The 22,555-nt window shown below is 36.7% G+C and overlaps 1 protein-coding gene across 1 annotated transcript; it reads left to right on the forward strand.

Annotated features, from left to right (window-relative positions):
* The first annotated feature begins 20,816 nt into the window (after positions 1–20,816).
* LOC121453117 (pseudouridine-5'-phosphatase-like) lies at positions 20,817–21,518 on the forward strand. The gene has a single exon (XM_041659621.1). It carries the CDS (start codon positions 20,817–20,819, stop codon positions 21,516–21,518), a length of 702 nt encoding a protein of 233 aa, XP_041515555.1.
* Positions 21,519–22,555: the final 1,037 nt, after the last annotated feature.

A 22,555-nucleotide genomic window follows, 5' to 3' on the forward strand; every position in this document is an offset into this window, starting at 1 on the left:
ACACACACACACACACACACATACACACACACTTTTTTTACTACATCAATTGTGGCTTTCCATTTTCATTGTAACATAGGTAAGCTACCATCACACGAGACACTTGAATCCACAGATTTGAATATCTCAATTTCCATAGACAAAATTCTGAAATGTCATAACCTCATAATAAAAATATTCAAACAGCATCAGTTTGTGTCATTTCTTTGGTATTTTTTATAGGGAAGGCAATATCAACAAACTAAGCTATAAACAGAAGGGATTTGAAAACACTGCATCAGAACCTGACAACTCTATGGATTATTCAGGTGAAAAGCAAGCTGTACCAATGCACTTCATGAATGCTTCCTAGTAAGCGAGGTACTGTTTCAATTAAACATCTATTTATTTTGTTAAGTAGTATAAATGGAAGAAAATCATGCTTAGATTTGGCCATGCACTTAGCAGTTTAATTTGTATTCCTTTCTAAATAAGTTATTTCCTGCTATTGAATTAACTGGTGACTTTTGTGCCTAGGAAGGTAACACCAAATAAAGGTAGGACATATGCTTTCACAAGGACCTGCTGTTCCACTGTAGCTCATGCTTCTTTTCTATCCTTTTTTTAAAAAAAAAAAGATATTCAAAATGATCATTTTTTCAGAGCAAATGGAAATTTTCTTAGGCTTCTTCAGAGCAGCTGCGGGAATTCCTAAGCGATGCCAAATTGAAGCATCATCATTGAAATTAGATTCCTTGGGCGTGAGAAAGGTCCTTGCTGTAGTTCATGGTAGGTAGATCCTGCCCAGGTAGTACTTCCAAGATCACTGCCAGACTCCCTGTCACCCCCAATGTTCTGTTTCTCTTCCATGTGCACCACAAAACTCAGCCCTGTTGTTAGGAATCCTGATATTCACAATGCCACAGTCTGAACCTATGGGCCCGAACCAGCAGAAGATTCTACTGAAACCCTTGGTAAAGATACAACTTGAAAGTCCCTGGACTTCTCAGTATTTAAATCTGCCATGCACACATGCATTTAAGCATTCACACATATATTGATGGGTGATCATAGGCACCTTAGAGAACCGAGTGGATACAGTGGTTTCTTGTTTTATTTTTTTAAAAGGAATTAAAAGTTAAAATATTTCCTTCAATATTTGTTGCCCACTGAAGTAATGTGACTCTAGAGGCAAAGCTCTCTCTAAAGCAGGTGTTGGTCCATGAAACAGAGTCTTACCTAATATAAACCAGGACCTTCTAGCAGAGTTGTGAGAACCATCTGCAATATTACAAGGAAATAGCACAATTTAGCATTTCCTTCCCGGTGAGAGTTTTCACTTCTCTCCCTGTGTTTTCCCACTCTGTCTGTGCCAGGGTCTCAGACTACAGATTCCGACAGCAGCTTCTCACAGAACATCTTGGTCTTTCTTGGAGGAAAGTGATAATTCTTCCTGACCCAATAACCCCTTAATAAATGCAATTCCAAACTGCCCACATCTATGAACAAGAGAATTAGCCTCTTTGGGTCAAAACACATTTAAATTCATTGAGATGGAATATACCTTCAAATTTATAAATGAGAAATGTTTAACTAATTAAGGAATATCATTACCATGTCATCCTTCACTGTTGGAAAGACGAACTAGCTAAGTTAATCATAATGTAATCAGTGTGGTTGGTTTCACTCTATATTAGTGAGACATAATGCAAATGAGTGAGGTTCCCAGAGAAGTTAATGAAAGAATTCCACTTTGTAAGGAAAGGAAATGAAAGATGGCTTCTTAAATGTTCATTATCAAGAAACCAAGTTAGCTTATTTTTGCTGCTTTAGGTTCAAAATATTCATAACAGCAAAGTAACTTATTGTCAACTCTATCTGCTAGTTCTAGTTCAAGGCAACTGATGACTTGATGGCATTTAGTCTTCTCAATAAGAAAGGTAGAAAGGAAATGAAAATTAGACCTCTGGTCCCATTGTGTAACGATGACCTCACTATTTTTGCATACATGGCTTCCTTCTCACCTCTTACTTTCTTCTTTTTTATACTAAGATATTTTTTTAATTTCATCTTAGCCTGGTTCACTTCTTATAGATCCAAAATTTTAAAAGAATGAAAGACCTATATCTATCCAGCAGATACTTTCTGATATTGCTATTTTCTGCAGAATGTGTTTCCCTAAATAAACAAGAGGGTGATAGCCATACATTTGTTTACTGAAAACTTACACATCAGTTGTTCAATATTTGCTAGTACATTACTTAAGCAATGGGGATACAGTGATTCAGGAATCATCTGGGAAAGAAATAATTAGATTAATTCAATAATTGATTATGAAAGGAATATCTATATACTTCACTGTGTTTACAAATATTTTGGTAGGTCTTTAATTCTGGAATAAATTTTCTTCAATATTTTTTCCTTCAAATAATATTATATTCTAATTATCAGATAATCTCAGGTTACCATCATCAGGTTGTTAGTAAATTACTTGATATTACAGAATTCCTGCCATTCAATACTATCTCTCCTAAATCTAAGCTTGCCTGAAATAATAACCACCTAAATGTATTAAAAATGTCCCCTTAGATCCTTAGCTTTGACTTAGAAAGACACTCCTGATACCTCTACTGTATGTTTTTCCCATCCAGTGTGGTTCAGCCATCTTAAGACAAAATGCAAGACAACTGTAGGAGAAAAATGATACATTACTGCAACCAGCGTATAGAAGTTTAGCATAGTAGAAGGTCCTTAGAGAAGATAATCATATTAAAGTCTGCATGCTCTTTGGATTAAGTTGTCTCAATATGCAAACTGCTTGCTGGGAAAGTAAGAAGACCTGATTTTTGCATCTCCAGGGCTCACATAAAACATAGTCATACCAATATGTCTTTACTGTCAGCACTGAGCAGGGAAGAGGGGAGATCCGAAACTGAGAAAGGAAGATACCAGAGGCTCACTGGCCAAACAGTCCAGCAGAAACGGGAAGTTTGATGGTCAATCAATAACCTTGTCTCAAAAATTGATGTGAAATTATAAAGATGGATACTAGAAGTTGACCTGTGGCTTCCACATATGCATGCACACACAAGACTGCACATGTGCACACATGCATCACACACAGACACACATACACTACCACTTTTGTATCATTTTCAGGTTTAGAATCATTGTGTTTATGAGGAAGGATCCTCTTTTTACAGCAATTTTATGATTGCCGTGTTCTGTCTCTTAACAATTTGAATCTTTAGTAGTGCCTTTAAATGATGATTGATTCAGGTAAACTGAATATGTTTCTAAAAAGAACGCTGTACAAAATAGAAGAGATATATAGCACACAGTTGAAATTATAATATTTTATCTAAGGCTTGAAAGAGAAAGATTTGGAAAGAAAGAACAATGTTTTAAAACTTCATCGAGTTGACTATTACAGTTTTAAATACAAGATACAAGAGAATAGGAAAAATGTGTCATCCCTTGGATCTGTTAATCAAGTTATACTCATGCTAATATTTTATAAGCATTTCTTTTATTTTGCTTGCAATCTTAGAATAATTTTATGTCTTAGAAATTATAGCCTGAAAAGGACATTTATAGTAGCAGTCAATTTTTAAAATTATCACCTCAGAATTTTCTTTAATATATATGTTTATAGTTCTACTTTCCTTCTGTATTTCCTCCAGAGATACAAAAACTACACAGACTCTCACTCTTGTAGGTTCACAGATGACATGTATTCAATGCATGCATTTATTTTATGGAGACACCTGAGTAATTTTAACAATTCATGAGAACAGGGAAAACTTTACAACTACTAAGAATAGAAGCGTTCAGTTGCCAATATAGTTCAACCCTGCAAATTGAAACTTTATAATTGGTAATTTCATGCTTTGATTTGAACTTTCAGTGGTCTAACTTGTTGTATCTCACCTTTGTTTTGAAAATCAATCAGTTCTAGATTTGGTGGATGTAAGATCTTCATGAATACAGAAGCTTTATATTGTCATTCTGTAATTGTGTTAATTTTCTGTCACAAATGTAAAAGCTTAGAACAATACTGTTTATTTTCTCAGAAGGCTGTAGGCCAGAAGTCTGGATGGATGCATGGCTTATCTCTAATCTGGTTTTATATCACTAAAACCAGACATCATCCAGATTAGACTAGGAATGCAGGGACAGGGATATAGTACTTGCTTACAGGACTGTTCTGGTTGTTGACATTTATCTCAATACAGTTGGTGAGCTATCAATCCTGGTTCCTTGCCAGCAGCAGGTGGGAGCTGCTCTCAGCTGGTAAAGGTCCCCGTCATGAGCACCCTATGCCAGCAGTGCCTTTCAACCTCTTCCCACCCATTCTGCAGGCTCCTACTCCTACAAACCAGCGAGAGGAGATTCTCTGATTTGAAGAACTTAGTGATCAACTTGGGCCCAGTGATCTGTTAAAATAGTAACCTTAATTACATGTACAAAACGCCTCTGTCCATGCCAACTTGTTTCCACTCCTGTGGATTATGACATGTACTTCTGTGATTAGTTTTATGTGGGTGAAGGCATGTCCAAGTAACTCTTAAAACAACATGTTTCAGTATGTCTATGATGACATTTTGGGAAGAGCTTAGCATTTGAATATGATTAAGTAAAGATCAATCTTTAGCAATGTGAGCAAGCATGATCCAATCCCTTGAAGGTTCATCTTCAAATAAAAAAAGTAGAAGGGAGAATTCTTTCTCTCTTCTCTCTATTCACCTATCTCTCCCCACCGCACCTGGGAGCCCCTCTTCCTTCTCTCCTTTCTCCTTAAGCTGGGGCACCTATCCTCCATTTGCTTCACTGAAGCAAGACTGGTCCCAGCAGCAGTACAGTTTCCAGGCGTTTCTTCTCTCATTGGGACTTAGGACTTTGACTCCCTAAGTCCTCAGAATGTCAGATTCACATAAGTTAATGCCACTAGCTTTCCCGAGTTCTCAGTCAGTCAGATAGTGAGACTTCTTGGCACCCACAGTCCTGTGAGCCAGTTTCCATAACAAATCCATATATTTATTAGGTTTCCCTGAAATATTTAAATACAATATATTTTTTTTGCATCCTTGACCTGTGTACCATAGCAGTACACTATCTTTTTTCATAATTTAGTATCCTTAAAATAGGATGACTCTTTATTAGTGGCGTGCCCCACTGTAATTGGAAGCAATATTCACCCTTGTTCTACATAACATATACATATCATCATTAAAAAGTTAATCTATAAAGCTATTATTTTATGCTACTCTTAAACATCATATAAACACAAAAACAGCTATGACAAATTATGAATAAAAGACAGCTGTTCTTGTAAAAAAGAAAGAGATTCCAAAATAAAATTAAATTCATGAAAGAAATCTAAATGGACAAATGTTGGTACATACATTTTAAATTTACTAGTAATTGAAGACACAACCATTGAAACAAATTTCAATTTTTCATCTACCAAACTGTCAGAATTTTTGAGCAGGTGACACCCATCACCCATAAGAGCAAAGGGAAAGACATTTGGAGACAGAACAAATTTGGAAGCCAATTTTGTAAACATTTCACGAGACTACAGGTCTTCCCCAGAGCCTGAGAATCACAATCAGGTTCCACCTTAGTCCTGTCTCACATTTGTCTACCTCCTTTTTCATTGGCCACATGTCACTATGTCTTTCATCAGGAACTTCCTGGCAGGTGGAGTGACCATAGCATCTCCAACAAGACTGTACTACCTGCTACATATATCAAATCTCTGCTGCAGGCAAAGCAGGCCCACAAGAAAATCTGGGCAGACATGTTATTAGTATCCCTAAGAATTAAGAGGCCTACCCTTATAGGTGTTAAGACTAAACAAAACCATTAGATTCTCCTGAACCTAGGAATTCAACTACACCCTCGGAGAAAAATAGAAGAGAACTTTCTTGAATGGTACAGACAAGAGAACCCAGTTTGGGCACTACTTCTAAGAAAATCTGATGTCAGAGAGTGCCACTGGGACCATATCTTTGTGTTTTATGTGCCCTCTTGTTTTGGCCTGTAGTTGTCTAGCAGTAGAAATGGGCAAAAGTTAAGATCTAGGGGGGCTAAAGGCTACATCAAGGCTTTAACTTGTCTGGATATTATGATCCAAGGATCTGTCTGCCTCAGTATCTATGACACTGTAACAGGGATGCTTCTAGAGCTCGGAAACCTCTATTTTATCAGTTGGATGATGCATATTCTCTCACTGTTGCACTCCCATCCCTCCAACTCTGGTACACACCAGATCATGACATAGTCAGATTACAGAGGTGTGAGATATGCAAGCGTGCTTGGCACCTGGAGAGAGATTGTTAATTAAGGAAGCAAAGCTTTTGTTTTTTCTCTAAAGCACAGATGGTGCTTTTATGTTTGTCTTATCTGATAAATAAAACATCCGTGCAGTTATTTCTTAGTTTCCCACTGTGAACAGGCATTTTGTACTATAACTTACCTAGAGCATTCTGAACAGAGTTTCATCATCAACGACAACTATTTATGAATTGAATCAGGGAAATGGTAACATTCACCTGATCAGTTTTATTTAAAATCATTCCCATAATGGAAACAATAATAGGACTTGATTATATTGTATACTTCAAATATATTTTAAAGTAAATTGGAATAAATAAAAAAATACCTTAAAAAGGGAAACGGTTTTATTTAACGACTTTTATTATAGAATTTTTCTATAAAAATATTCAAAGACCTGTGAAAAGATATATGCAATTAAATATACATATATTCACATACATAATTTTATGCATATATGTTTATATACAATTTGTTGTAATAATATTTAAAACAGCTGGAAATAAACTTCTTATCAAATAATACTTTTAACATGTTAGTTAAATAAACATGATAACATCTTCATGAGGACTTCTTCCCAGGCCAAATAGTGATGCTATGTTAGACTCCCTAATGAGAATGGAAAATGTGCATAGAATATAAAACAGGAAATGTAGGTTATGCAATGAAAGATGCGGAGATTTGTAGAAAGAAAAAAAAAGTGGATATCCATAGTCATTCCTCTCAACATTTAAGTGAAAGAGATGTATTTTTGTCTTTCAGTGGCAAGTAAATCCGTCACACTTACAACATGCTAATGCCCATCAACTGTTCTTCTTCTCTGTTTCTGTTAGCTTCTGTTTTATAGGCAAAACAGAATTTCATTTCAATCAGCATAGGGTGTGTGTGTGTGTGTGTGTGTGTGTGTGATTTTTTACTCATGCATCAATTTATTTGAATCAATACAAGAATTGGAGGATTGCCTTCAACCAGCGTTTTCGAGTCATGGTAGAACCATTATACACACAATTCCCAATGGCTATGACTACATGCACAAGACCTCTATAAGATTAAACCAGTCAAAATTCCAGCACGAAATATGTAAATCTTCATGGAATCATACCCAAAGCTGAAGAGTTGTTGGCAACTAATTGTTGGTGAGAGAAAGAGGGTCTTTTTTCTTCAGGGATGTAGGCCCTAGTTGGTTCCTTGTGCTTCAGTGGACAGGCGCACACCCATGCGTGCTCTAACAACACTAAATGATCTAGTGTTTGGTTTGGTTTTGTATTTTTAAAGAAGTTGAGAAATAAAAATGGTAGTTAGGGTAGAGGGGAGAAAGTGGGGAATTGGATTTGTTCACAATAAGTTATATGCCTGTTTTACAATATATTTTTATATATAATGCATTTAGTTCCTTTGTCCTGATTATTTTTCCACTCAATATGAGAGATCAAAGAGTCAGCACATTTATTCAGTGGATAGTTATTAATATGAAAGTTATTTATGAATAATGCAACATATCTGTACCAATATTAGGAGACAAAAAGAAGTCAGATACTAAAATGTGCAAAATAAAAAATTCAACAGGTTTATGAGACAAAAATAAAGACTATTCATTTCCACTTTAAAGGAATTTTTTAAATCTATTAATTATTGGAAAATTTGGCAATATGAAATGAATTGAAACTCAATGTAGCTGTTATTCACATATTATAACACTGAATTTTGACAAATAAAACATTAAAGAACTTGAGGATGGCTGGTACAAAGAGTTGAAGTTGAGGACAACAATGAAGAGCCTCAAAGGTATAAAATTAAGACAACACAGATGGAACATTTTGGCCTGATATGACTTTAGTAGAACATGAGATTGCCAGGTATAAAACTGTGTAAGACTTCTAATGCCAGAACATTAGTGGTGAGAAAGCAAATATTATGAATATTTGATTCTTATTTTAAATAATTAGTCTATTTGTGATATGAAAGTAGATTGTAGTCATAACAAGAGTAGATTTGGGAGACCTGCAAACAGGTCTTGTCCAATGTGTTTGACCTTGTGCTAATCTGAGCAGTGATAACATAGAGAACTGTACCCACACAGGACATGTTCTAGAAACAGATTTACCTTGTATTGAATTGGGGAGAGAAATGAATGAGGGGGCTAAGAACAGCAGACATGCTGGAGCCTCTAGAATGTCAACTGTAGTCTAGCCAGAAATTAATCAGCTTTCTAACGTTACCCTGTTATTGATCTGGCTCTGGCCATCCAGCTAATAATTCAGAGTCCTCTCCTTCTTCAAACCAAGAGAGTCTCAGTGTGCAAAATCACTCTTTTATGTTTCCAAGACTCTTTCATTTCCTTCCGCTCATGCTTATCTCTTAAATACTGAACTGCTTAGATTCTTGTTGTTTTTATTACTCAGTCTTGTCCAAGAATTAACACAGACAATTTTCTGACCTGTGTTTCCAGCATAGATATAATCATCCTAATGGCTCACAGTTTGTATACCAAACTGTCTATTAAACAGCAACAGTTTGAATGGCTGATGTCACTTCCATATGTTAAAAGCCAATTTTTATATGTTTAAATTATGTATTTTTATCTCTTTTATCTCTGGAATTCCATGACCAGCTACATGAGACTTATGGTAAATTACATTTGAGGCCAGGTTCTTCAATGACTAGACGTAATATTATGAAAATGCACCTTTGCCTTGGCTGCACAGAATCCATTGCCTACCATCTCTTGACATTCCGCCTTGCCAACATGTTTTTTGGGGGACCAATATACTGATAACTGACACAGCCAGAAGTTTAAAAGACCATTATCCCTGTTCACTATAGCCAAGTTATGCAATCAGCTCAAGTGTCCATCATCACGTGACTGCATAAGAAAAATGAAAGATAATTGCACAGAGGGGTTTTATTTAGCTCTAAGGAAAAAGTTAAATTATGTCATCTGAGCAAAAATGCCCCATGGTGTTAAGCAGACTCAGCTAAACATATTGTGGGTTTTCTCTCCTATGTGGAATCAGGACTTAAGCATAAAACTTGAAAATAGAAGATGACCTATATAGAAAACTAGGAGTCAATCAAAGAGGGAAGAGGAATAGGAAGGGTGACTATGACAAATACAAATGAAATAGATTCATGAAGATATCATAGTGAAATGTTATTTTGTACAATAAAATATGATAATTAAAAGGCACTCAAGTCTTCTCCCTTATGTCCTACCGTTCATCGTGAGATGATTCAGTTGACTGTTGATCCATGGAGGCCAGACACATTTGAAGTAAACGTGGATCTAACCTCATGAGTTGGGAGCCAAACCCAGCGATGCTCATGTTCAGCAGCAGCTATGTAAATAAGAGGAAAAGGTGCATTTACACTAATTTTTACAACTAATGTTTACAACTAAATGATTTTGGTTGTTATTTTGCAAAACTTAGCTACACATTTTTTAAAAAGGCAGCCATCCCTGATTGTCTCCACTCACAACAGTCAGGTGAGATAATGTGTAATTCCTACCAGATTTGTTGTCTGCATTCAACTTCACCTCTCTCGTCTAATTCCATTTATCGGTTCTGAATATTTGCCAGTTCTTTTACTGATCTCCTTGGCTTTGTTTTGTTACCCATTCAACCCATTTCCATCATTGATTTTGGAAGATCTTTCTTAAACAATAAGTTAATAAAGTCCTCCCAAAATCTATGATATTTCAAAGGCCATACATAACCGAGCAGTCAGGATGAAGTCCAAATCCCTAGTCTTGTTAGCATTGCTTCTTTGTAGTTATCCACCTCCATGTCTTACAGCCGCTTCTTACACCATCTCAAGTGCTTGCAAAACCATATTCATGTTCACTTCTGTGATCTTCAGTTTGTGCTTCATATCTTGAACGATTTTTATCCCTACTCTGACCATTTGTATAATGCCTACCTCTTTTTTCCAGCATAAATATATGTTCCAATAATTTGTGTCTGAGTTCTTTAACTCTCTTTTTCCCACAGGGCCTTATCTCCAAATGCTGATGTGTTGTATATATTATAAGGAAACAGCAGTCCATAATTGCCTCGTCTGGAACTTAAAAGAGTAACCAGTTCTTATCTGTTCAGATTTGGTCAGATGGACGTTTATTATTCCACTGATGTATTCGTTCCCATATCTTCAAATAACCACATGATATTTTTAGGGCCATAATGGATTTTTGCCTTTATATTTTCAGTGACCAGTAGAATGCCAAGAACAACAGAAAATTAATTGTAGACAAGTGAATGAACTCTTAAACGAGAAAACAAGTCAATAGATTTTAGTTTTCTTCTTGTTAATAAGCAAATAAATGATGAAGAATATGTTTTACCCTATTCTCAGTTTTCTAAAAGGTAAATCCATTAGTCCCTCTAACTGAAAACTCTCAAAATATGTGTTACTAGAAACAATAAATTATAAATAATAAATTATATTTAAAAGTGCTCTACTTTAAAATAGTATGGGTAGAATAATAGAACTATCCTGAAAATGGATTACTCCTGAATGTACAACTTTATTGGATCCTATAACTTTGAAAAATGTTGTCAGCAAAAGAAGTCATCACCAAGCAAGGATAATATCATCCTTAAGAGAGTGTTGTTGTAACACAAATAATTATATCCCCATTATCTCTACATATTGGATATAACTGAATGATCAAACCAAATTAACTTCAGCCTCCCATCTCCTTTTTGTGTCTCCACAAACCTGCTTTCCTCATGGAAGTTTTATAAGCTTATTCTAATTTTTAATCAGGTCAATAAAACTCATTGAGGTTTTATTCTTTTTTTCTTTAGGATTTTAGTGTACTTTTTAATATTCAACACCACCACTTAACATATAGTCATTAATGAACTATCTCCCAAAAATCTTTTATCTCTCCTTACACTTTAGTTTGTGTGTATATATACTGATATACATGTGTGTGTATAATGCTGAAAATATAACACAATGTAATTATAAGATAGCTGAGTTAAATATATTGGTGCCATGCCAAAAAGATAAGTTAAATCAAGTTAATTTATCGAGTATTAACAAAAATATGAAACTAGAATTTTGAACTTTGTCACAGTGATATCCTGACAATGGTCTCCCCTAGTGATCAGCTTGCAAAAATTATCACTGTACTCTCTGAAACAGCCTAGAATTGTAAATTCACATGAATTTGAGGCAGTTAGCATTTCTCTTCTAGTTACATAGAGCAAATCTCTTTTATATATTTCATTATAAGAGATCTACTTGGAAAATAATTAATCAATGATGATTATTGATGGAAAAGCAATATGTTCATTAGGCTTCTGTCACTGTGACAATAACCATGACCAAAAGCAGCTTAGGAAGAAAAGGAACTTATTTTATTTTACACTTCCAGATAACAGTCCATCACTGAGGAGAGTCAAACTGGGAACTCAAGCCAGGAAACTATACCCAGGAACTGAGCAGAAACCTGGAAAAATTCTGCTTTCTAGTTGCTCTCTAAGGCTTTCTCAGTCTTTCTTATAAACCCCAGCATACCTGCCCAGGGGTGGGGTACTTCCTGCACTGAGTTAGGTCCTCCCACAGACTTGCCTACAGGTTTATTCTACCCAGCCATTTTATTAATTAAGATAACCTCTTCCAAGATACGTCTAGGTTTGTGTTGATTGTCGAAAGCCAACAAGGACAAATGAGGTTTCCAAAAAAGAAAAAGCGCTGCACTGTTTCCCTTGTAAAGCCAACCTGTTCTGTTTACGGTATTTTTGAGGCGGTGCATTAGACTAGGTAAATAATGAGCTAGTAATGATGGCAATAGAGGCAGCACTTTGTTATAGTCTTTAGGATTTATGCATCAACTGTACCTCTTTGTGAGTATCCCACTCACTTTTGCCACACTGAGGAAGATGAAATACGTACTGATGTATTAAGCTAGATCTTCAGTCAATTTTTTATAGTCTAGTTTACATTCACAATATTAGTAATGAAGAAATATCTTATCTTAGACTGGGTTCTGTGTTTTAAAGGTGAACTAGAACAGTATCACAATTTTTTAGAATTTATTATACTGGAGAATCAATGTAATGATAGATTATTTTCACTGAAAAGACCTAGGAAAACTTGGCAGCCTATCAATGTATCCAATAGCTGCATGGTCTATCCAAGTATCACTGATGACTTCACATGTTTGCTGCGTCTTATGGGAAGACTAGTAATTTTACTCAGAAAGATTATTTCATGATATTAGTCATGTTTTATTTCATTTTTTTAAAAACAGAAGGCAGGTCTTTGGAAACAATGATGTAATATTTAATACAATTTTGTTCTTAATGAGACTTGGTAAACAAGCAAAACACTTGGTGCCATGCCATGCCATGCCATGCCCTCTTCTTTCCTGGCTTGCCATGATAGGGAGGAATTCCATCAGACCAATGGCAATTCTGCTGCTCAGCTCCTTTGTTTCTCCAACTTCTGCTCCCTGGCATGAATCTGAGTCCTTTGTATCTCCTCATTCATCCTATTCTATTTTTTTTCTTTCTGAGAAGAGGTCTCAGGTAGCCCACACACGCTTTGAACTCACTATTTAGTGAAGCATAGCCTAGAATTCCTGATTTTCCTGCTCGTTCCCAGTAACAGGAGTTACAAGATGGTGTCACTATGCCTGGTTAATGTAGTAATAGGAATCAAACTAGAACATCAAGTTTGCTAGCAAAGGTCCTCAGCCCCTCTGCTACCTCTCCAAACCTGACCCTATTCTTACTATAGTTGATTATTTTCTTTCAATAAAGTCTAGATCTGAAGATTGTAACTGTTATTCAGCATATTCAAGCTCAATTGACTATGGTTTTGGTGTGCCTGTTAAGTAGCTATGAGGAATGGTTGGATGTTGAGCTATTACTAAGTCGTTCCATCTAGGTTTTCTAACATTTAAATAGTAAAATAAATAAATAAATAAATGTTGAGTTCTACACTCAATGAAACAATACTGAAATATTATTTGCATGCATTCTTCAGATCTGTTATAACACACTGCTAAGTAACACTAGTTAGTCAGGAATCTAACGCTGCTTTGAAGTTGTATTTTGCTTATGTAACAGGTGACTTTTAAAAATTTTCTAAAACTACTTTTAATTGCTGGGTTTGTGATGAGCATGTTTTTGCCCTCACGTACGGGTGGAGGTCAGTAAACAATTTTAGGGAAACAGTTCTCTATTCCCACTGAATCATCGGGCCTGGTGGCAAAGACTTTTATCTGCTAAGCTGTCGAGGACCGGCTTCAACAAAAGTACTTCTTACCAGGGTAGGGGCATGGGAATTGAAGAAATGTAAGTAAAGAATATAAAGGTGAGCCGGGCGATGGTGGTGCATGCCTTTAATCCCAGCACTCGGGAGGCAGAGGCAGGCGGATCTCTGTGAGTTCGAGACCAGCCTGGTCTACAGAGCTAGTTCCAGGACAGGCTCCAAAGCCACAGAGAAACCCTGTCTCGAAAAACCAAAAAAAAAAAAAAGAATATAAAGATGCATTAAAATAATATGACAAAAGACACAGAAAGTATCGGAAGGGTATTCCAGTGATTACTGAAATCCTGAAATCTGCCCACATTTAGTTTTCCACAGCCTTTATACCCAAAGTAAATGGGGGAGAAGGTAACAAAAGACTTTATTAACATGATACAAAGTATAACTCACACAGTCAATCGATTTATCACTCTGAGACACCAAATCATTAGTATTCTGTAGTCTAGGTAGCAAAGATGCTCTAGGTCACACATCCTGAAGACTGCCTCTCCCTCAGGTGACATCATAGTTACAAAAGAAGGAGCAGAAGTATGTTTGCATATCCTGACCACTTGTCAGGATGGCATGAACTTATCTTAACTTCAAAAGAACCAAGCAATCACATCCTGAGTCGGGACCTGCGACTGTGCTTGTCAATCTCTAAACTCTCTGAAGGTCAGACATCAGACAAGGTAGAAATGGGCCTGCATTTTTCAGCCTCCACACTAAGTCGTCTCATTAACACCATTCATATTTCACTTAGGATGAAATTCCTGAGACTAAATACAAAGCAATGAAAGAAGTATTGCACTTTAGATTGGTTTGATTTCATTTTCTTTAACTCATAACCATGAAGACTGAAAGTCCAGACAGTGTGGCATAGGCTTTGGCCAGTGTCCCCTTTAGTTACATCACTTCAAAGAAGGTAACTTTATTGACACAGTTCTGGCAAGGCACATGACAGAGCATCACATGCGAATCTATACCTGAGTCTGGTCTCTGCCCTTCTTATGAAGCTACCAGAATTCAATCCTCTATTGCTATTCTCTTTTTGATGTCCCTACCTCTAAATGCTGTGGTCAAAATGGATTGTAATCTTGCTAACACTAGCAATTATGTGATTTGAGGATTAAAGTGCTGTATCAGCGGGGCAAACAGTATTGAAACTATAACAGGTTCACACCAAATGACAGAGAAAGGTGAACAGTAGGACTGCTTGCTCTTCTTTTTAAGAGGACAATAACATAGTGAAAACCATGTCATTTCATCTTCAAAATTTCATTCAGAAAATGGGGTTCCTAATGCAGCTAATCTAATCTTGACATCATGTGAAAAAAGAGTGTTTTAGAGTAGGCTGTTTGAAGAAAATGTTTCCTCTGGGTCTATTTATCGTACTCCATTGACTTTCTGACTTGTCAAGTTATTTGGAAGCTAAATTTCCAGATAATTCTCTTTACTAGAAATTATATATATATATATATATATATATATATATATATATATATATATTCCCTATCACAGTCAATCTTCGAAAAGAAAGTATTTGCTGATAATTAGGAAGGCTGAACTACATGGGCACTGAAGTCTCATCATTGACACTTGTTTTCTAACATTGTTATTTAGTCCTTGACCTTGCTATCTAGCATTTTAGAAAAAGAAAGCAAAATTTAAAATATTATAAAACAGACTTTTAAAACTCATTTAGACATTTATTATATGTTCTCAAACTGTACATCAAAACAAGGCAAATAATATTAATCAGCCATGAGTTGCCTGAAGTGTTAATCTAATTAATCTTTGTCAATAAAAAATCAGGAGTCAGGTGTCAGGGTAAGAACCTGAAAGATAAGAGAAGTAGTGAGCAGCTACCAGTTGCTTCCTACCTCTTCTGTTCCTCAGTCCAAAAGGAGAGAGAGCTTCTCTCAGCCCCACCTTACTACTTCCTGTCTTCTCTGGCTACAGTCCTCCAAGCCTCTATGGTTCATTTTGGTCAGATAGTGGCTAGCTCTGCCCTCTGACTCCAAGCAAACTTTATTTGTCAGAACACAATCAAAATATAACACAACATTGACCATATGCTGAAGTAACTAACTGGCATATTTCATTTATGAAATAATGAGTTCTAAAACTATATAGCTATATTTTTAAATGAAAACATATATCCTACTTATTATGAAAAAACTAAGAGTCAGGTAAACTTGGGCTTAAATCCTAGATCTATCAAGTATAGTCTATGTAAGTTTTGTCAAGGTATTTCAGCCACTGCTTCCTTTGATCATATCAAGAAAGTGCTACCATTTCACAAGAGATTTTTCACAAAGAAAATATTTCCATTTCATAAGAGATTTTTCTATGAAAGAGAGTTTCTTGTGCAGGAGTCTGGTGGTAAATATTTCCTATTTTCTGCTTTTTAAACAATAATTTAGAAGTATAAGTCTTTGTATCCTCCGTAGAAAACTCACATTGGGATTTTATATCCATGTTGCAGAAGGAAGATAAAAGATGAGCATACATTTAAAATAGACCATTTTTTCAGTTTTGTCTCCGTGAGCACTCAGTCTGTTCCCTGCTAGGATTCCTACAATGTGTGGCCCAAGTTCTGTGGCTACTTGCAGCTAACTGTTCACAGTCCTCCCCTTCCCCATACCACCATGAAAGCTACAAGGCATGGGGATGCAGAAGGGCAGCAATCACCTTTACCTCAGTGCAGGACATCTGTGTCTTGCTTTGTATTCCCTTGCTTTGTATTCCAGAAATGTCTCAGAGTCAGGCTTTGGCTAACTAATATGGTAGCTAGGATCACACTATTAGATCCATGAGCCTTCTCTTATTCTGCCATAGGTCTCTCTGTTGCTGAGGAAAGCACCAGTAAATCCACTCACCATGCCACTGTCTCAGGCTCTGCAAGGCATGCCTCATCCATACCACTTAGTGTGATGGGTGAGCAGTGTTTCATTGGAAAATGTAGTCAGACATGGCCTTGAATCCCAGTTTGGGTAGTGGAGAAATAAATATGTATATTCAGTTTGTTATTTTATTTTATTTATTTGAGACTGTGAAACTTTGGGTTAGCCAGGCAACTGAAGGACATTAGAAGCAAAGATAAGAAAAAAAAAGAAAAAGGACTTTAGCTTTCTGCTTGGGCTTTCCTTGTTCTGGGAAGGATCTCAAGGGGATATGGATGCTTCTTCAGAGGGACAGAGACATTGGGAACACTGGGTGTTCTGCTGAAGAGAGATGGAGAAAGTGTTTGCTTGAGGGGATGACTGAAAAATGACCCAATAAGGAACCAGTATAGGATAAGAATGCAAAGGAAAAATATACATGGACAGTGGAGGCATAGACGTACCAAATGTGTGTGTGTGTGTGTGTGTGTGTGTGTGTGTGTGTGTGAGTGTGTGTGTGTGTGGTGTGTATAGAAACCATGAAATTCTCTGATTCAGAGAAATCCCAGGTAGATTGGAAAAGGTAGCAATTTTTAAAGTTCTTAAATTTTATATTGCTCCCTATGAATTCTTAAAATCCAGAGTAACCTCCTCCAATACATATGATTTTAACTTAAAATTTTTTCCCTAAAACTCTTAATATAAAGGAATCTTGGGACCAATTTGTCTGGCTCCGCATTTAGCCTTGCCTTCTAAATTCTCCCCCTCTTTGTAGGATGATAATGTCATGGTTCAGACTTTTCCTATGTTTTTCTTGGCTATTATGCTGCACTAGAGGTTCTTTATCATATAAACATCAGTTTATCTCATATATATAAATAAATAAAACACATGTACATTTAGGCTTTTCTCTAGTGTTCTGTAAAGGAAATGGGGCACAGAAACTCTCATGTGAGTTCTCCAGTGTTACATAAAAATAAGGTGAACAGTCTTCACTTACCAGCAGTTTGATCTCTCAGTCTACACAGTGAGGTAGCAAGATGGTATGTAAGGATTCTTCACCAACCCGTAATATCCACTTGTTCCACTAAGTCAGATGAATTGAGACTCTCTCGATTGCTTACATAAAAGGAAAACAGAAACGATACTATGTACTTTGGTGGTTTTAAGTATCTGTAGCATATAATCCAAAGAGAAAACACTGTGTCAGTCATCCACTGTAAACACATGGACCATCATATCCAAGTTCTACCTGTGTAAAACCTTGGGGAGTCAATACTTAAATGTGTTTTTTAACTGAGCTTATTAAGGGTAAACAAGGAGAATTTCTACTCGTATACAAAAAGTAAACACTTGGAAATTAATTATTAGATTGTATTACCATTCATTATTTTTGATTATTTCTTTTTTTTTAAGGGATCATCTCTGCTCTTGAATTTTTGACAGTCATGGTATGTTCTGGGCTTACTTTCCTATTTTATGCAAGGATGTCAATTCCAGTGTTCCTAGGTGTCATTCTTGGCAGTTAAAAAGTAGTGAATTTCCAAAGTAGGTCAGTTTTGGGATCAGTTTGAAAAGCTGTTTAAAAAAAGTACAAAGTTCCAAAGAAAATCAGAAGGAAGTTGTTAATTTTCTATATTGCATGGTTAGGGAATGGTACAGCAGCTCACGAGTATTTATATTAGGAGTCCACAAAGTGACAAGCAAAATCATACACTCTTACACCTGCTGGCCCAGGTACACATGAGTTAACAAGCTATGCAGTATTGAAAAAGATACCTTGAGAACTTTATTATAATTTTATTATTGCTCTGAAAAAATATAGGAACATCATTGTCAAGTTTAAGTTTTTAAGAGAAACCAGAAACTCGGGTACTCTTGCATAACATTACTGATTTATAAATATTTTCAACTTATTTTAAAACATAGCACAGGCCAACAAATCAAACCTCTGAGCCAATATTGCCTCTATAATTCTAATTTTCAACTTCTATTGGTTAGTCTCCTCTATTCAGTGTGAGCCTGTGGCTGTTTTTGCTCAACACTCTGGTGATTTGTGACTTGCCCAGTTCAGTCTACCTTGTTCTGTGATTTTGTAGAACAGAGATATAAATACCAAAGCTCACTACCTCAGCATCTCTTCTATAACACTGAAAAACAACGGAAAGCCTCATTAATTATCCAATAAGTTTTAGAAGAATTAATGGCATATGCAGATTACAAAAGTATTCAGTTTATGTGGTAAGATGAATTTTAGGTCCCTGTAACAACTTATTAAAGAACAAGAAGGCAACAATTGGGAAATGATCGAGATAAATAAAACAGAGAAAAATATAGGGCCTTAGGAAAAAAGAATGGGGTTTGGAAAGAAGACAAAGAAAATGAAACAGGTAGAAAACTATTGGGTGAAGTCAGAATGCTTAGGCTAAGTACCAGGTATAGACTTTCTTCCTTACATAGAACATCAGAAAAAAAAGTTTGAAGTCATAGCCATAGCTCAGACCTAGAGCACTAAATGACTATTTATGGACCCCATATTAATCATCTCTTTAATCTTCATCTCTTACACCTGTATCCTCACTGGGAAAATGAGCATAGTTATATACACAGTATGCTTTATTTTAAGAATTTGTGTCAAGTATCTGAAATATGACTAACATAATATTTACTGTATCATAAACAACTAAGAATTTGCTGGCTTTAAATTAAGCTTTAGTTTGGAGTAAAGATTCATTTATATGCTATTAGTTTCTCATTCAAATTTATTTTCAAACTTTATTTTTCAAGTACCATTTTCCTTCATGGCTTTTTGAGGATCTCAAAAATTTAACAAAAGGATAATTTGTATGTATGTGCATACAATAATACATACTAATTTTTAAATTTCTGTTGTCACATAACTACTGATATATGGGTTTTACTGTGATGTTTTAATGAATCAATATACTGTGTAATTAGCATATTATCATAGTAGTTAATGTTTTCTAACTTTGATCTAATCACAAATACAATAGCTAGTGGCACTTTACTTGGACTCTTGGTCCTTTTGAAGACTTACTTTGCATATTTAATTTTACAACAAGTTTAAATGATTCTTTTGAGTGGTGATTACCTTGGTTGTGGTTAGGTTCAGGGCTTGTTTTTTTGAATAGCTTCAAACCACATCAAGTACCCTTTACCTTATAGTTTTTATACATTTTTGCTTAAAAACTGCTCCTGCTTGGTTATTACAACAATTTTATGCAAAATTCATAAAATAAGAATCAAAGAACTTATGATCAAGTCATTATTCTACAGTGTTTGATGTGCCTACTATCCACTCCTGCCATGATGTGGGTTTTGAAGACCATTCAATTCATTTTTAATTAATTTATGTATATGGATACTTTGTCTGCATGTCTGTCTGTGCACCATGTGTAGATGCATGCAGTACCTGCAGATACACAAGATGATGGCAGATCCCAGGAACCAGAGTTACACATTTTTGGGAGCAGATATATGGGAGCTAGGAATCAAACCTGAGTCCTCTGAAAAAGTAGTGGGTGCTCTTAACAATTGAACCATCCCTCCAGGCCTCTGGGAGTATCATACTTAGGATTACTTGGGGCCTAAGTAATCCATTTAACTTTGTTGGTTAATGGTAAATGTGGGTCATGAACCATGCTAGCTAGCTCTGATGTCTGTGGATCCTTTCAAAATACTTATTGCTGCTGGCTATTAAGAGATCAAGTGTCTCTGTGTCATCTGAAACAGGAGTGGTCAGAAAATCGCTAAGATTTTTAGAGACTTCATACATTAATCTCCTTAATGAATTGATATGCCTTTAGAAAAATCTATGAAGGCTCATCAGAAAAGACTTCCTTTATCTAATTTTTGATAAAATAACTTAATTTCCCAAGGATATGTTTCCTTTTTAAAACATTTGCTATCTTTTCATTTTCAAATTCATAACCTTAAAATGTTTTATTTTGTGAATGAAACTTCAGGACTTGTATTCAGTTAAAAAAAAAAAGTTCTTCCTTCCATTCTCTCTCCTTTGGCTTCAACATCTGCTTCCTTCTTCATTCTGGAAGGATTCATTTCTACCGCCCACTTAAATCCACAACTAGGCCAAGGTTCAACATAAATAAAGCATTATGATGTTAGCTTTATCCCCTATATCAATATTTGCTCCCTTGCTTCTCGTTTAGTGTTTACTGGGTGATTTTGTTAAGTTTATGATTCCACAGTCTTATTGAATCATCACCTTGCCAACCAAGGACCTATGTCACAGAGGCCCACAACACGCATGCGTAGGACAAGCCAGCCTGGCCTGCGCTCCTCTTCTGGCCCTGCCCCTCCACCACCCTCACTATGGCTGAGGCGGTTCCTGCACCCCGGTTTCGGCCAGTTACACACCTGTTATTTGACATGGATGGCTTGCTTCTGAATACTGAAAATTTATATACGGAGGTATTTCAAGAAATATGCCGTCGCCATGGGAAGACATACGACTGGGATGTCAAGTCCCTGGTCATGGGGAAGAAGGCCCTAGAAACGGCGGAGATCATAGTAGAGCGCCTGCAGTTGCCCATGTCCAAAGAGGAGCTAATGGGAGAAAGCCAAGCGAAGCTGAAGGAGGTGTTGCCCACAGCTTCACTCATGCCGGGAGCTAATGATTTGATTCAGTACCTGCGGAAAAACCACCTACCCTTTGCCCTGGCCAGCAGCTCCGGGACCCTCACCTTCCAAATGAAGACCAGTAGGCACAAGGAGTTCTTTGGTTTGTTTAACCACATCGTTCTGGGAGATGATCCGGAGGTAATGAAGGGCAAGCCAGCCCCAGACATATTTCTTACCTGTGCCAAGAGGTTCTCTCCTCCCCCGGCTCCAGAAAAATGCCTCGTCTTTGAAGATTCTCCAAACGGTGTGGAGGCAGCTGTGGCCTGTGGGATGCAGGTGGTCATGGTTCCTGATGAAAACTTGAGCAAAGACCTGACCAAAAAGGCCACCCTGGTGCTGGGTTCGCTGAAAGACTTCGACCCTAACCTGTTTGGTCTGCCTGCCTATGAGTGAAGGGTGGACATGCCGCTGTGGGCCTCGTGAGACCCAAAGGCTGGTTTGTGAGCCACATTGCTGAGGGGAAAAGTTAGAAAATCAACAACCTCCAGATTGTAACCTTCATTGTCATTGCAGGTTATAAAGTTGTCTGTTCCATTGTTTACTTGGCCTCTTCTGTGATTTGCTCTCCATTTGACAATGGAAAGAAAACAAGACAAAGCCCAGACTGACCATCTAAGCTGTCATCTAAAATAAAGTTGACTAGGTATACAACAAAGAGGGGTGTGCATGCATGTATGTATACACGTGAATATGCCCACTATGTTTTTTACACATGTGTATCATCGGTATGTTCATGGATGTATATATGCATACATGTACATTATATCATTTTCCCAAATAAAATAAACGTACATTTTCTTTTTCATTTTAGTATTTCTGATCATTGACAGTTTGAAAATATATTAAAAATTCATATATGGATGTGTGTATATAAACATAAGAACATCCATATTATATGTGTATTCTATGTATTGCTTCTAGTCTTTCAGAGTTGACATTAACACCACCGTGTGTAGTAATAAGGGCAACGGTGGGGCTGCGTCCCCAGCACCCCAGCCGCCCGCACGGCTAGCTTATGCCCAAAATAACAACACACAAACTGTATTCATTTAATCACTGCTTGGCCCATTCTCTTCTAGGCTAATTCTCACATATTAATTTAGCCCATTTCTAATCATTTGTGTATGGCACCCCAAGGTGCGCTTACCGGGGAGATTCTAGCCTAGTCCATCCTGGGTCGGAGCTTCATCCCGGGAGTGGGGCATGGCGTCTCTCTCTGAGGCATCTGCTCCCGAGAGAGCTGTGGAGTCTCTGAGCTCACTTCCTCTTCCTCCCAGCGTTCTGTTCTGTTTACTCCTCCCATCTATCCTCTAACCAATAAAATGGGCCAGGGCAGTGCCTTTATTAGCCAATGACCTTCCTCCATCATTTCCCCTTTTTCGGTTTAAACAAAAAAAAAAAGGCTTTAACATAGCAAAATTACATATAAC

This window comes from Microtus oregoni, unplaced genomic scaffold (assembly GCF_018167655.1).
Source record: "Microtus oregoni isolate MIOR12 unplaced genomic scaffold, Mior012 000011F_ref0000422, whole genome shotgun sequence".
In the NCBI taxonomy this organism is placed as follows: domain Eukaryota; kingdom Metazoa; phylum Chordata; class Mammalia; order Rodentia; family Cricetidae; genus Microtus; species Microtus oregoni.